Consider the following 12,600-nt stretch of genomic DNA (forward strand, 5'->3'; position numbering starts at 1 on the left):
ATTCCACACTCCAATCTGAAAACGCCTGTTTTGTTTCTCCCGATAACAGTGTCCTCCTGAGTAGTCCCTGCCCAAAGATCCGAATGGGGGACTATTTTACCTCTGGAATATTTTACCCAAGAGAATGCTATCATCATTTAACCATGCAGTAAAGCTGCATGCCTTTGGGAAAAATTATGGCTTTCAGCCGTTCGCAGTACTGTTTTGATTAATGTTACAAGGCCACATCAGTCAATCATCCAGACTGTTGCCGCTGCAACTACTGTAAAAGGCTGCTGCCCCTCTTCAGGAACCACACATTTCTCTGGCCTCTCAACAGATACCCCTCCGTTGTGATTGCACCTACGGTATGGCTATCTGTATCACTAAGGCACGCAAGCCTCCCCACCAACGGCAAGATCCATCGTTCATGGGGAAGGGGGGACATTCCGTAAATTTCATGAAGTGGCTGAACTGTCAGATCTCAAGGAGGAAGTTAATACAATTAGCTCTGGGAATGAAGATTTAGAAAAACAGTGGCTCAAGTTTAGAGCAACAGCTGACCAAGCACCGAATAGATACATAATATGTAGAACAGTTCATCTTTTATCATTCCCTGGTATGTTGTCTCTGTATAGAATTACAAGCAATATCAACTACTGCACAACAGGTGTGAAGTTACTATCATATGTAAAGCTATCAGTGGCATCCAAACACTCAGGGGTGACACAGAGGAACCAAAATTGTTGGTATGAAATTAAAATCAGACATCCTGAACACAACTTTCAAATGCACCTTTACAAATGGAGACCCAGGAGTATTGTCCCAGTTTAATTCTCACATCATTGGAAAGCTGAGTGATAGAGATATAGGTCTCATGGCATTCGGAAATAGCTTAAAAAACCAACAATGACCTAATGGAATCTCCATCACATTCTATACAGAATTTGCAACTGAAGTAGACTCTCTATTAAAAGTAATACACTGTAGATATTCTCAACAAAAAACTGTGCCCAGTGGTTGGTAGAATGCACAGGTCATATGAGTCGACAAGAAGGGTAACTACCACCCAGTATAATTGTCATTCATATGTTTTAGGATCTGGAAACATATTCTGAGCCGAAATGTCATAAATTATCTCCAACAGAATGACATCCTGCATGTCAGCCATCATGAATTCCAAGAACATCAGTGATGTGATACAACTCTCTTTTCTAACATTAAATACTGAAATTCTTGCATCAAGGCAGTAGATGCAGTATTTCTCGACCCATTATCAGACCAACTTTTATTTATGAAAGTACAATCATATGGATTATATCAAATGAAGTTTACAACTGGAATGAATATTTTTTTTCCTAATTGTATCTGGGGGAAGTGTATTGGGACATTTACTGTTTGTGTTGTCTGGAAGATAATACAAGGGACATGTCAAAAATAATGCACAGGTTGGTATAATAACAAATTGTTTGATGCAACAACAATGAAAACTACAACAGATGTAGCTGGGAGCTTGAGGAGAAGCACGTTTTTGTTTTTTCACTTTGTACTCCAACATACAATGGACACCGAAGGGGCCTCAGGTACTGGGAAGACCAGAGGTTGTACACTAAGACCCAAATTTTATGTGGCAAGAACCCGACAAATCCACAGTGTATTAGGTAAAGCTTGTGGTGAGTATGCAGTGGACCACAGTACAGGTTCATATTGTGTTAATCATTACCATGGTGATCGTAAGAGCATGGACAAAAATCCGAGGCCCAGAATGCCAAAAACATCAACAGATGAATGAAATGTGAAAGTTGTGAGAGATGTTCTTGAAAAAGATTGCAGTATGACTTGAGAAGAATTCTCTGGAGCCACAGGAAATCCCCCAACAGTAGTATACCATATTCTAACAATGATCTGAAGAAGACAAAAATTTGTGTGTGACTGGTCCCACATTGTGGGAATGCTGCTGAAGAGAAGCAGAAATGCCTGGACACTGCAACTTTGCTCAAACAATGATTTGACCGTGAAGGTCAAGAATTCTTGTGTCGAATTGTCACTACTGATGAAACATGGATTAGTGACTTCCCAGACCTGAAATCACAGTCCAAATTTCGACGTGCTGAGTCAAAGGTCAAGCAAGGAATCATCACGACAGATAAGAGTCCCATGTGGAACAAGTGTCACAGCTGTGTATCGTCTTAACTTCGTGCAAAATCTGTGCAGGTAAATGTACAAAACTCAACCTCAGTTGCTTCAGGCTGGGCCATTCATTCTCCATGACATTGCTCACCTTCATATCGGCAGTGTCGTAGCCCAAAAACTGTACAAATACAGAAGATGGGAAGTACTGCCCCATCCTCCCAACAGCCTGGACACGAGTCCACAAGACTAACTAATTCCCGAAAATAGAAAAACCTGTGTGTGGAACGTCATTATATTTCTCTGGAAGAGCTTTCTACCACCATTCCTGAGCCATTCAACAGATGAACAGAAGTGGTGTCCTGGATGGAATAACAGAATTTCTGAGACTTTGGGATTCATTCATAGACAAGCAGGGAGACTATACTGTAGGACTGTAAAGAGATATTGGTGGAAAAAAAAAAAAGGTTATGAAATCTTCATGGGTTACGAGCCGAGTGGCAGCGTCTTCTAGTCGCAACGTTTCAATGGATTGTGTATCTATCATCTTCAGACAAAGATGATGGATACGCAATCCGTTGAAACGTTAAGACTAGAAGATGATGCCACTCGTCTGATAACCTGTGAAGATTTCAGATCTGAAATACGCCAAGAAAGCCTGCAATCGCATATAAAAATAAATGTGTATGCAAAAAAAAAAAATTGTGTGCACTGTTTATGAAATATCCCTCTCATTAACAGTTATTGCAGTAGCCACCAGAAAGATCGCGGGAGGCGCACATTGGCACGGCGCGTCACGGACGGTAGTTGCCGCAAGTAGAGTCCCGTCCACCAGAGGGCATGCGAGAATTCGGACGCGACCTCTGCCGGCATAACAACAACAACAACAACAACAACAACAACTCCGGCAGCACGGGCCGTGCCCAGTCAGTTAACATCGGGCATGCCTAGGACACAGCCCCGGTCTACGCCAAGTGAAGTGCGATGTAAACATGAACAGTGTTACTACACAACTGGCGACGAGTAGGGTCGTTCTTACACGTGTTGCGTCGTTGTTCCGGTTTCGCAGCTTCTCCACGGCATGGAGGGTTTAGTGTGGGTTTTGGTTGAGCAGCAGACAGAGCTCATGGCCACCATGAAACAAGTGCTTCCAGCGTTGCTCTCCACGCCGTCTGCTCCAGCACCATTCCCTCCTCCCTTTCCCCCGTATGACGAGACGGCGGAGGATTGGGACGCATATGAACATCGCCTTCGGCAGCATTTTCAGGCGTTTCATGTTGCCGATGCCGAGATATGTCATGCTCTCTTCTTGTCTTGGATATCTCCCTCGCTGTATCAAGTTTTGCGGCAGCTAGCGCCGTTGCAGGAACCCTCGTCCTTGTCTTTTGACGCATTGTGTTCATTGCTGTCTTCATATTATCGCCGCCGCACGCATGTTGTGGCGGCTAGGGTCGAGTTCTATCAATGCAAGAAACAGCCCCATCAGTCTTACCGGGCATGGGCCGCTACCCTGCACGGTCTTAGTCGCAAGTGTCATTTTGTCACGGAGCAGTCGCGAGAGTCGTATGCCCACGTTATGGTATGTGACGTCATTGTTCGTTCGGCCCCTGATAGGGAGGTCCGGCAACGGGCCCTGCAGTTAGAAGACCCTTCCCTCGAGGAAGTCCTGTCCATTGCTCAATCGTATGAAATCTCTCACGCAGCAGGTCAACAGCTGGAAGCGTGGTGCGACTTTGCGGCAGTTCAGGGCGGCGCGGCCGCGTCCACTGTGTCCGGGGTGGACTGCGTCCGAGCGGTACAATCCGGCCGTTACGGCCGCTCCCGCACGGCACGTAAACAGAATTCCGGCCGCCGCCCCCTGTTGCTGTCCTGTGCGTCGTGCTATATACATCATGATCGGTCAGAGCGCCCCTAGCGTTGGGCCGTCTGTTGCAAATGTAATAAAAAAGGACACATTGCTCAAGTTTGCCGCTCAGCCTCAAAAGAATCAAAGGAAGCAGGTACAGAGGACATGGACGTTGACATTCAGGAAGTTTCATCGGGCCAGGCTCCCGACACATCGGCACGCAAACTCTTTATCGAGGTGTCGGTTTGGTCGCGCCGGTTACAACTGCAAGTAGATACGGGCGCGGCAGTTTCGTTGTTGAATGCACATACTTATTCCGACCTTGAATCGCCCCCGTTGGCGCCAGTTTACCGGCGTCTACACGGTTATGGTAAACAGTTCATTCCCCTACTGGGTCAATTCACTACCGACGTGACTTACACATCAGTCACTCGGCCTATTACTTTTATTGTTGTCAGTGATGCGAGCTCCGCTAACCTTATTGGCCTGGATGCCTTTCAAGCTTTTGGTTTTTCTATTGCTGACACCATACAGTTGGTCTCCGAAGACGTTCCCTATCAATCATTGGAATCTTTGATCTCAGACTTTCCAGATATTTTTGAGGAGGACCTGGGGCGTGTTTCAGATTTTGAAGCTCACTTAATGTTGAAGGCGTCGGCTCGCCCGGGTTTTCTACGCACGAGGCAAATCCCCTTGGCTCTCCGCCCTCAGGTAAAGGAAGAGCTAGACCGGCTGACAGCCCTAGGGGTCCTTCTTCCCATTTCTTCTAGCGAATGGGCTTCGCCCCTCGTTATTGTAAGGAAGCCCTCGGGAAAATTACGTCTTTGTGGTGATTTCAAGACCACCATTAGTTCCCAATTGGTGGTGGACACTTATCCTTTTCCTCGTGCTGATGAATTGTTCTCCTCCGTGGCGGGAGGCCAATATTTTTCGAAAATCGATCTTTCGGAGGCTTATCATCAGATACCACTTGATGAGGACTCCAAACGGCTGGCGGTCGTCAACACCCCGTTTGGCCTTTACCAGTACCAGCGGTTGGCCTTCAGAATATCCAGTGCCCCGGCGATATTCCAGCGTTATCTTGAGCACGTCACGTCGACAATCCCTCATTGTATTAATTACCTGGATGACATAATTGTCACAGGCCGCAGCACGAAGGAACACTTGCACAACCTTCGCACCCTCTTTCTCAAATTCGGGTCTGTGGGCTTGCATTGCAACCTGCATAAGTCAAACTTCTTCCAACCGTCCATTGAGTATGTGGGCTACACCATCTCTCGGCACGGCATCCAGCCACTAGGAAGTTTGGTACAAGGTATCGTCGACCTTCCTCGGCCGGCTTCGCTGAAAGAGTTACAAGCTTTTTTAGGCAAGATAGCCTATTACCACCGGTTCATTCCCAGGGCTTCCACCATAGCCCGCCCCCTGTACTGCCTTCTGCGCAGGGGTGTTCCTTTTGATTGGTCGCCTGCATGCGAGCGAGCGTTCATCTCGTTGAAGGGCCTCCTCACGTCAGCACCTTCTTTGGCTACTTTTGATCCCCATAAGCCGTTGGTCCTGGCTACAGATGCTTCGCAGTATGGGGTGGGTGGGGGGCGGGGGGGGGGGGGGGGGGGTGGGTCCTGGCCCATCGCAACGCAGATGGTTCAGGGCATTTGCGTCTAAAACACTTACTCCAGCTCAGGCCCATTACTCCCAGGTGGAAAAAGAGGCTTTGGCCATTGTCTACGCTGTTACCAAGTTTCACCCTTTCTTGTATGCCACGAAGTTTCAGTTAATCACTGACCATAAGCCGTTAATATCGTTATTTGGCCCCGCCTCTCAGATTCCGGATAGGGCGGCCCACACACTACAGTGCTGGGCCTTGTTCCTCTCTAAGTACCACTATGACATTCATTTTCGCCCTACAGGACAGCATGCCAACGCCGATGCTCTTTCCCGTCTTCCGGTGGGCCCGGATCCTACGTTCGATCGAGAGGAGATTATGTGTTTTCATTTGGATGTGGCGTCCCGCCAAGCGGTTGATGGCTTCCCGATCACTAGTTCTCGAGTCGCCAGGGAAACGGCAGCTGACCCGGTTCTCCGGTGAGTAGTTCGCCTCATTCAGCAGGGGTGGTCATCCCGCCCTCCGGGCCGGGCCTCGGACCCTCTTCGTAATTATTTTATTCTACGAGACCGCCTCTCGGTCTTGGAAGGAGTTCTCCTTCAGGCTACCGATGATACAGCTCCTCGCGTGGTTGTTCCTGCAAGTTTACGAAGGGAGGTCCTCACGTTATTACATGCGGGGCACAGGGGTGTTTCCCCTTGGCTCACAGACATGTGAACTGGCCCGGTATTGACAGAGAAATTGAGCACTTGGTGGCCGCCTGTTCCCATGTGCGAGCCAACAGGCATCTCCCAGGGCAGCGTTCTCTTCATGCCCGCCGGCAACCCAAGCATGGGAACGTGTTCACATCGATATTGCGGGCCCGTTTCTCAATGGCTTTTGGCTCATTGTCATTGATGCTTATTCCCGATTCCCATATGTGGTTCGCTGCTCCTCAACCACTTCAGAAGTTGCAATCCAGGCACTAGCAAAAATCTTTTCTGTGAAAGGTCTGCCAATCACCCTGGTCTCGGACAATAGACCGCAGTTTATTTCACAGACCTTCCAGGATTTTTGTAGGCACTTCGGTATTCGGCACGTTTGCTCTCCCCCCTTCCATCCACAATCGAATGGGGAAGCCGAGCGCATGGTGCGCACATTTAAGATGCAGATGAAAAAGTATGCGCACGAGTTTCCTGCGGAGGAAGCATTGACGTTTTTCCGGACGGCATACCGGACCACACCAATGGGAGAACGCAGCCCCGCAGAGCTACTCCATGGGCGTCAACCTAGGACTCTGCTGCACCTCCTCCGGCCTGGTCCTCGCCAGTCTTCGCAAAACGGAGTACCTGGCTTTCCACTGGGTATGTCGGTCTGGGCCCGTGGTCGCAATCCACGTTGGATACTGGCGGTGGTCCTGCGCCGAAATGGCCGCCGGCTCTATACCTTGCAGGCGGTGGACCGGGTGGTACGTCGTCACCAAAATCAGCTACGTCCACGTTCGAGCACCCACCCTCCGACCTCTCGGACACTGGCTTCCCCATTGCCGGCACCTGTGTTGGTTTCGCAGGGGACGTTACCTCCTCTCCCCGCTGTGACTCTGCCGCACTGTGATGGTTCTCAGCCTTGGCAGCCTCCAGTAGCTCCAGCACCGGCATCGCCATCGTTCGAGATGCCCCAGCGAGAGCCGGCCCCCCTCTCAGGAGGCTGGTTCACCTGTGGTCGTCCCTTCCCCATCGTCCCCGCCACTGGGTCTTGCCCCTCCCGAGGTGGAACAGGATCCGGAGTTCGACAGCTTGTCGCCCGTTCTGTCCCGGGCTCCGGTTGTGGGAAGACGGGGGCCTCCTTCATGTGGCTCACTTCCACCCGTATTCGAAGGTTCCGGCTCGAGGGTTGGCAGATCCCCTCGACTCCGGCCTTCCAATGGATGTGGAGGTCATCGCTCCTGCCTGACGCTCCACCTTCCGACGCAGTGGATCACAGTGGCTTCACCCCCCGAAGGAGGAGGAGTGCAGTAGCCACCAGAAAGATCGTGGGAGGCGCACATTGGCACGACGCGTCACGGACGGTAGTTGCCGCAAGTAGAGTCCCGTCCACCAGAGGGCACGCGAGAATTTGGACACGACCTCTGCCGGCATAACAACAACAACTCCGGCAGCACGGGCCGTGCCCAGTCAGTTAACATCGGGCATGCCTAGGACACAGTCCCGGTCTACGCTAAGTGAAGTGCGACGTAAACGTGAACAGTGTTACTACAGTTATCTTAGACTTCCTGTAGCTAATGCAGTTATCCATAACAATAACTGCATAAATATTCAATCAGATCTTGGCAAGCCAGCCCTACTGAGTTCTTTGTGATATAGAACAGTTGCACATATTTGGCCTTAAGAAGTGGTATCCAGTATCAAGATTTTATTTTGAATATATAAACTTTAGCAGACAACCTTAAAGGGCTGGAAAATTAATCCAAGAAAACCAAAAAATATTTCTTCATTTATATTTAATATGCATTGACATTTCCAAAGTATCCATAATAAATTTGCTTAATTTTACTTAATGCATGCAATACTTACCTGAGTCTTCAAACTTGTCAATCTACTACGAGAATACTCCAAAAGCTGCCTAATCTCGTGTAAGTTTTTGGCAGCAGCCTTTGAACAACATTCAACAATAAAATGTACGTCTGTTATATCGTGCAACACTCCTAGCAGAGTGTTCGCATCAGATGTATTCTGTTGGGCAATATAAATTGCTTCACTTTTGTAAACAGTTTCCACATCAAGGCCATGAACAATTGCAAACTGCTTTGCCTCGGTAAACAGTCCTCTCCGAAGAAGGTGATCCAATCTAATAATGTCAACAGATTATTAAAGGTTCAAACAAAGAACAATATATCAACTGTGCATTAGCTAAGCTGACCTGAACTCTGGTATTCCTTGAGCTAAAATCTTCACATTAAGCGTGTCAATGCAAGATTTTTTTGTTGAAGAGCCTTCAACATAGAATATTTCTTGTATAGCTTGTGGTATATCAACCAGGTATGATGTATATGCGACATCAATGCTATACTTAATCTCAAAACCTACAAAGGAATAGGAAACAATAGTGAATACACATTTCATATTAATATAAAGATTAATAAAACATTCTTCAAGAGGTCACCTACAGCGAATAAATATTTGGAAAAATCATTTTCTATGCCAACAGCTGTACAATTTTATTTATTCTCTATCGGTATCGGTACTGTCTACCACCTTCACGGAAGATGATAATGAACATCAATTGATCAAAAATTAATCTCTGTTAAATATGGGAACATCAAGTATAACAAGCGATAAAGTATCACATTAATTGTTTTATTGTATTTCTACTGTAGTAGATTTACTCAATTGAAATGTGGTAATACACACACACTTAAACTTAACATCAAATAATCACCACAAGCTCAGTAAGAACAGGAACTACCATGTTCTGAACGAGCTTATGGTGGTTATTTGATGTTAAGATTAAGAGTGTACATGTTACCACACTTCAGTTGTGTAAACCTACTACAGTGGAAATTCAGTGAAACAATTATTGCGTAATTTGTCATACTTTATATCTGATGTTGCTGTATTAGGCAGAGATTAATTTTTGACCATTTTATGTACATTATGATTTGCTCTGAGGATGGTAGCCAGAACTGTAACTGGTAGGTAATAAATAAAATTGAACAGCTGCAAATATCATCGGATGTCAAAAAAGATGTTGATTAAAATAGTTGCACCAACGACGGGAACATTTATCTAGCACAACTAATTCAGGATGTATACTGCTGCTCAGCAATTACAGGTGGTCTGATGCCACACTAAATTACGTAACACTTAGAAACTAACCTATCGTTATTTTAAACTGGAGAAAGATATTCATCGAAATCAAAGGGTGTTCTCTTGTTAGAATCAGAAACATATTCAATTAATATGTGATGTACAGGAACTCATGGGCTACAAGTAATATATAAAGGGCTCTCTTCTTATCAAAGGACATAATTATCTGCTCATTTTCAGCTCTATTGGATTAACTTCTTTCTTTCCAAGTGATGAAGTGACAACTCATCATTGACTAACAGTTAGGTGACAATCTTATAATATTTGGAGAATCTGAATTCTAACACAAAGTAAGGTATCTTGCGGAGTATTGATCTAGACATAGAAATTCTTTCATGCACTCTTTACTTTTCCCACTTAACAATGGGGCAATGACATTTGAGAGGAGGGCACTATAATATTGTATGTTTGCTATCAACATATTTGATCTCCTGGTTTCCTGTGTGCTCCAGAAGATTGGTTGCAGGTATTTTCACAAGAAAAAGACAATTCTGCAAACATTATTTATCAACTGTTCTATTGGGTATGTAACTGGACTAGCATGACTCCTATCAAAGCAACATACCTAACCACCCCCGAAGAACCTAGTCCACTGTTCCCCCGAGTTGCGAAGACTAGTGGACCAAAGATAACAATTTCTCTGTAACAAATACTGTACAGGTATCTGGATTACACAACTAAGAACTCTTTAGTGTCATCCTACCTCAACCATTAACACAAAGGATTTTAAACCTCAGCGAATGTATTAACACTTCAAGGATCCTTCCCACGGTAAACTTCAAGTGTGTGTGTGCGCCAAAGGCACAACAGAACACTGTCTGCTGTTTGGTTACAAGTCACAATGCTCTTGCTGATAAGTGTCTCTATGTAAACTCTTGTGGACAGCCTAACAGCATTACAGTAGACTGCATATAGTATTTTGAACTGAGATAACCTTTATGATCCGCACACACTAAGTTCAGTCAAACTAGAACCATTTGAAAGTAAATGCAAACACACACTTATGTAAAGTGAAATTAAAGTAAAATTGGTGTCATGTACCTATCAAGTTGTCTTGTTTACTAACTTTACAGTAAAAGACTTGTAATTTATCTGCTTTTGAAATCATAATAATATGGAGTCCTGTACATAGTTCAGGATCTTGCTAATTGTTATGATTACAAATGTACTCCCAATAATTTTAAACAAACATGCATTTCCCTTTTATATATTTATTTACATAACTGTACATCACAGGTGGAAATGAGATTTGTGTAGTGGCTGTGAACTAACCCAATTACCACTTCTGTGGCAGTGAACATTTGCAGCTGTCATAAAAATCTTTACCAACTGACATCAAATACACTGCCCTTAGAAATCAATTAAACATAATCTTTCACAAAAAAAAATTAATTCACGTTTGTAAATAAACTTATGTTTTGTCAATAATTTCACTTTCATATCTAAATTTCATTATGAAAAGTACTTAAGCTTCAAAGTAACATTTCTTCATGAAATAATTCTTTTTGTCAAACATTTTTATCAAAAATCAGTTTTACAAATCCTTTAGGTGTTATCTTTCTTTGAACAGAGTAAGTTATTAAGCAAATACCTTTACCCTAGAAGGGATGAGCTGGTCTCTCAGACCTATGTGGATTTTGTATTAAAATACATGCAAGAGTACACTACTTATGTGTAAGCCATTCACTGTAGTTTTCAGTTAAGATTCCATGAGGCCACTACTTGTTTCATCATTACTCTGTTTGCCAGGTGATTGTTTACATGAGAAGAAACATGTTCTGGGTCTGACAACTAGTACATCTGTTTACATCAGCTATTTCTGCTTATGCAATTTTCTTGTCAAGCTGACTGTGGGCAATAAAACTGCTCAGAAATGGCTTGGCAGTATACTCTAAGTGAATAAGAAATTGAAAAACTTGTTAGAAAGTGATGATGATTTGGATGTAGAACCTAATTTTGTTCCTGAAAGTAATCACAACACAGAAAGTGAAATGAAAGAGGAACAGCTGGACAATGAAGACAATGTCATTATTCCTTTCAGAAACGTGACTACATTCAATAACGCTGATCGAGTTTCTGTATCAACTAAGGTGATTGGTTCCAGTCCCTCTACCAGTGAATCATCTCTTTGCTATTTGTAGAGATGGACAAACTAAATGGTTGAAAACTGTTACCAACCAAAATGTCTGTACCATATCTCTCAATATAATTACGCATCCCCCTGGTGTCAGTGGGGAAGCCAGAAATGCACACACCAATGTCAAGCCCCTGAAACTGTTCACTAACAATGATTTGCTCGATTTGACAACAGATAGCACAAACACTTTCATTGTTTGTTGTTGTGGTCTTCAGTTCTGAGACTGGTTTGATGCAGCTCTCCATGCTACTCTATCCTGTGGAAGCTTCTTCATCTCCCAGTACTTACTGCAACCTACATCCTTCTGAATCTGCTTAGTGTATTCATCTCTTGGTCTCCCTCTACGACTTTTACCCTCCACGCTGCCCTCCAATGCTAAATTTGTGATCCCTTGATGCCTCAGATCATGTCCTACCAACCGGTCCCTTCTTCTTGTCAAGTTGTGCCACAAACTCCTCTTCTCTCCAATCCTATTCAATACCTCCTCATTAGTTATGTGATCTACCCACCTAATCTTCAGCATTCTTCTGTAGCACCACATTTCGAAAGCTTCTATTCTCCTCTTGTCCAAACTATTTATCGTCCATGTTTCACTTCCATACATGGCTACACTCCATACAAATACTTTCGGAAATGACTTCCTGACACTTAAATCTACACTCAATGTTAACAAATTTCTCTTCTTCAGAAACGCTTTCCTTTCCATTGCTGTCTACATTTTATATCTTCTCTACTTCGGCCACCATCAGTTATTTTGCTCCCCAAATGGCAAAACTACTTTACTACTTTAAGTGCCTCATTTCCTAATCTAATTCCCTCAGCATCACCCGACTTTATTCGACTACATTCCGTTATCCTCGTTTTGCTTTTGTTGATGTTCATCTTATATCCTCCTTTCAAGACACTGTCCATTCCGTTCAACTGCTCTTCCAAGTCCTTTTCTGTCTCCGACAGAATTACAATTGTCATCTGCGAACCTTCAAGTTTTTATTTCTTCTCCATGGATTTTAATACCTACTCCAAATTTTTCTTTTGTTTCCTTTACTGCTTGCTCAAT

At 44.5% G+C, this 12,600-nt stretch overlaps 1 protein-coding gene across 1 annotated transcript in view; it reads right to left on the reverse strand.

Annotated features, from left to right (window-relative positions):
• Positions 1–12,600, reverse strand: part of LOC126456929 (uncharacterized) — a 274,891-nt gene that overhangs the window by 182,927 nt on the left and 79,364 nt on the right. Inside the window, exons 7-8 of the mRNA XM_050092863.1 lie at positions 8,460–8,622; positions 8,114–8,387 (exon numbers count right to left, since the gene is read on the reverse strand). Coding sequence (XP_049948820.1) covers positions 8,114–8,387; positions 8,460–8,622 — 437 coding nt within the window. The remainder of the gene's footprint in view (positions 1–8,113; positions 8,388–8,459; positions 8,623–12,600) is intronic.

The sequence above is a fragment of the Schistocerca serialis genome, chromosome 2 (genome assembly GCF_023864345.2).
Source record: "Schistocerca serialis cubense isolate TAMUIC-IGC-003099 chromosome 2, iqSchSeri2.2, whole genome shotgun sequence".
NCBI lineage: Eukaryota > Metazoa > Arthropoda > Insecta > Orthoptera > Acrididae > Schistocerca > Schistocerca serialis.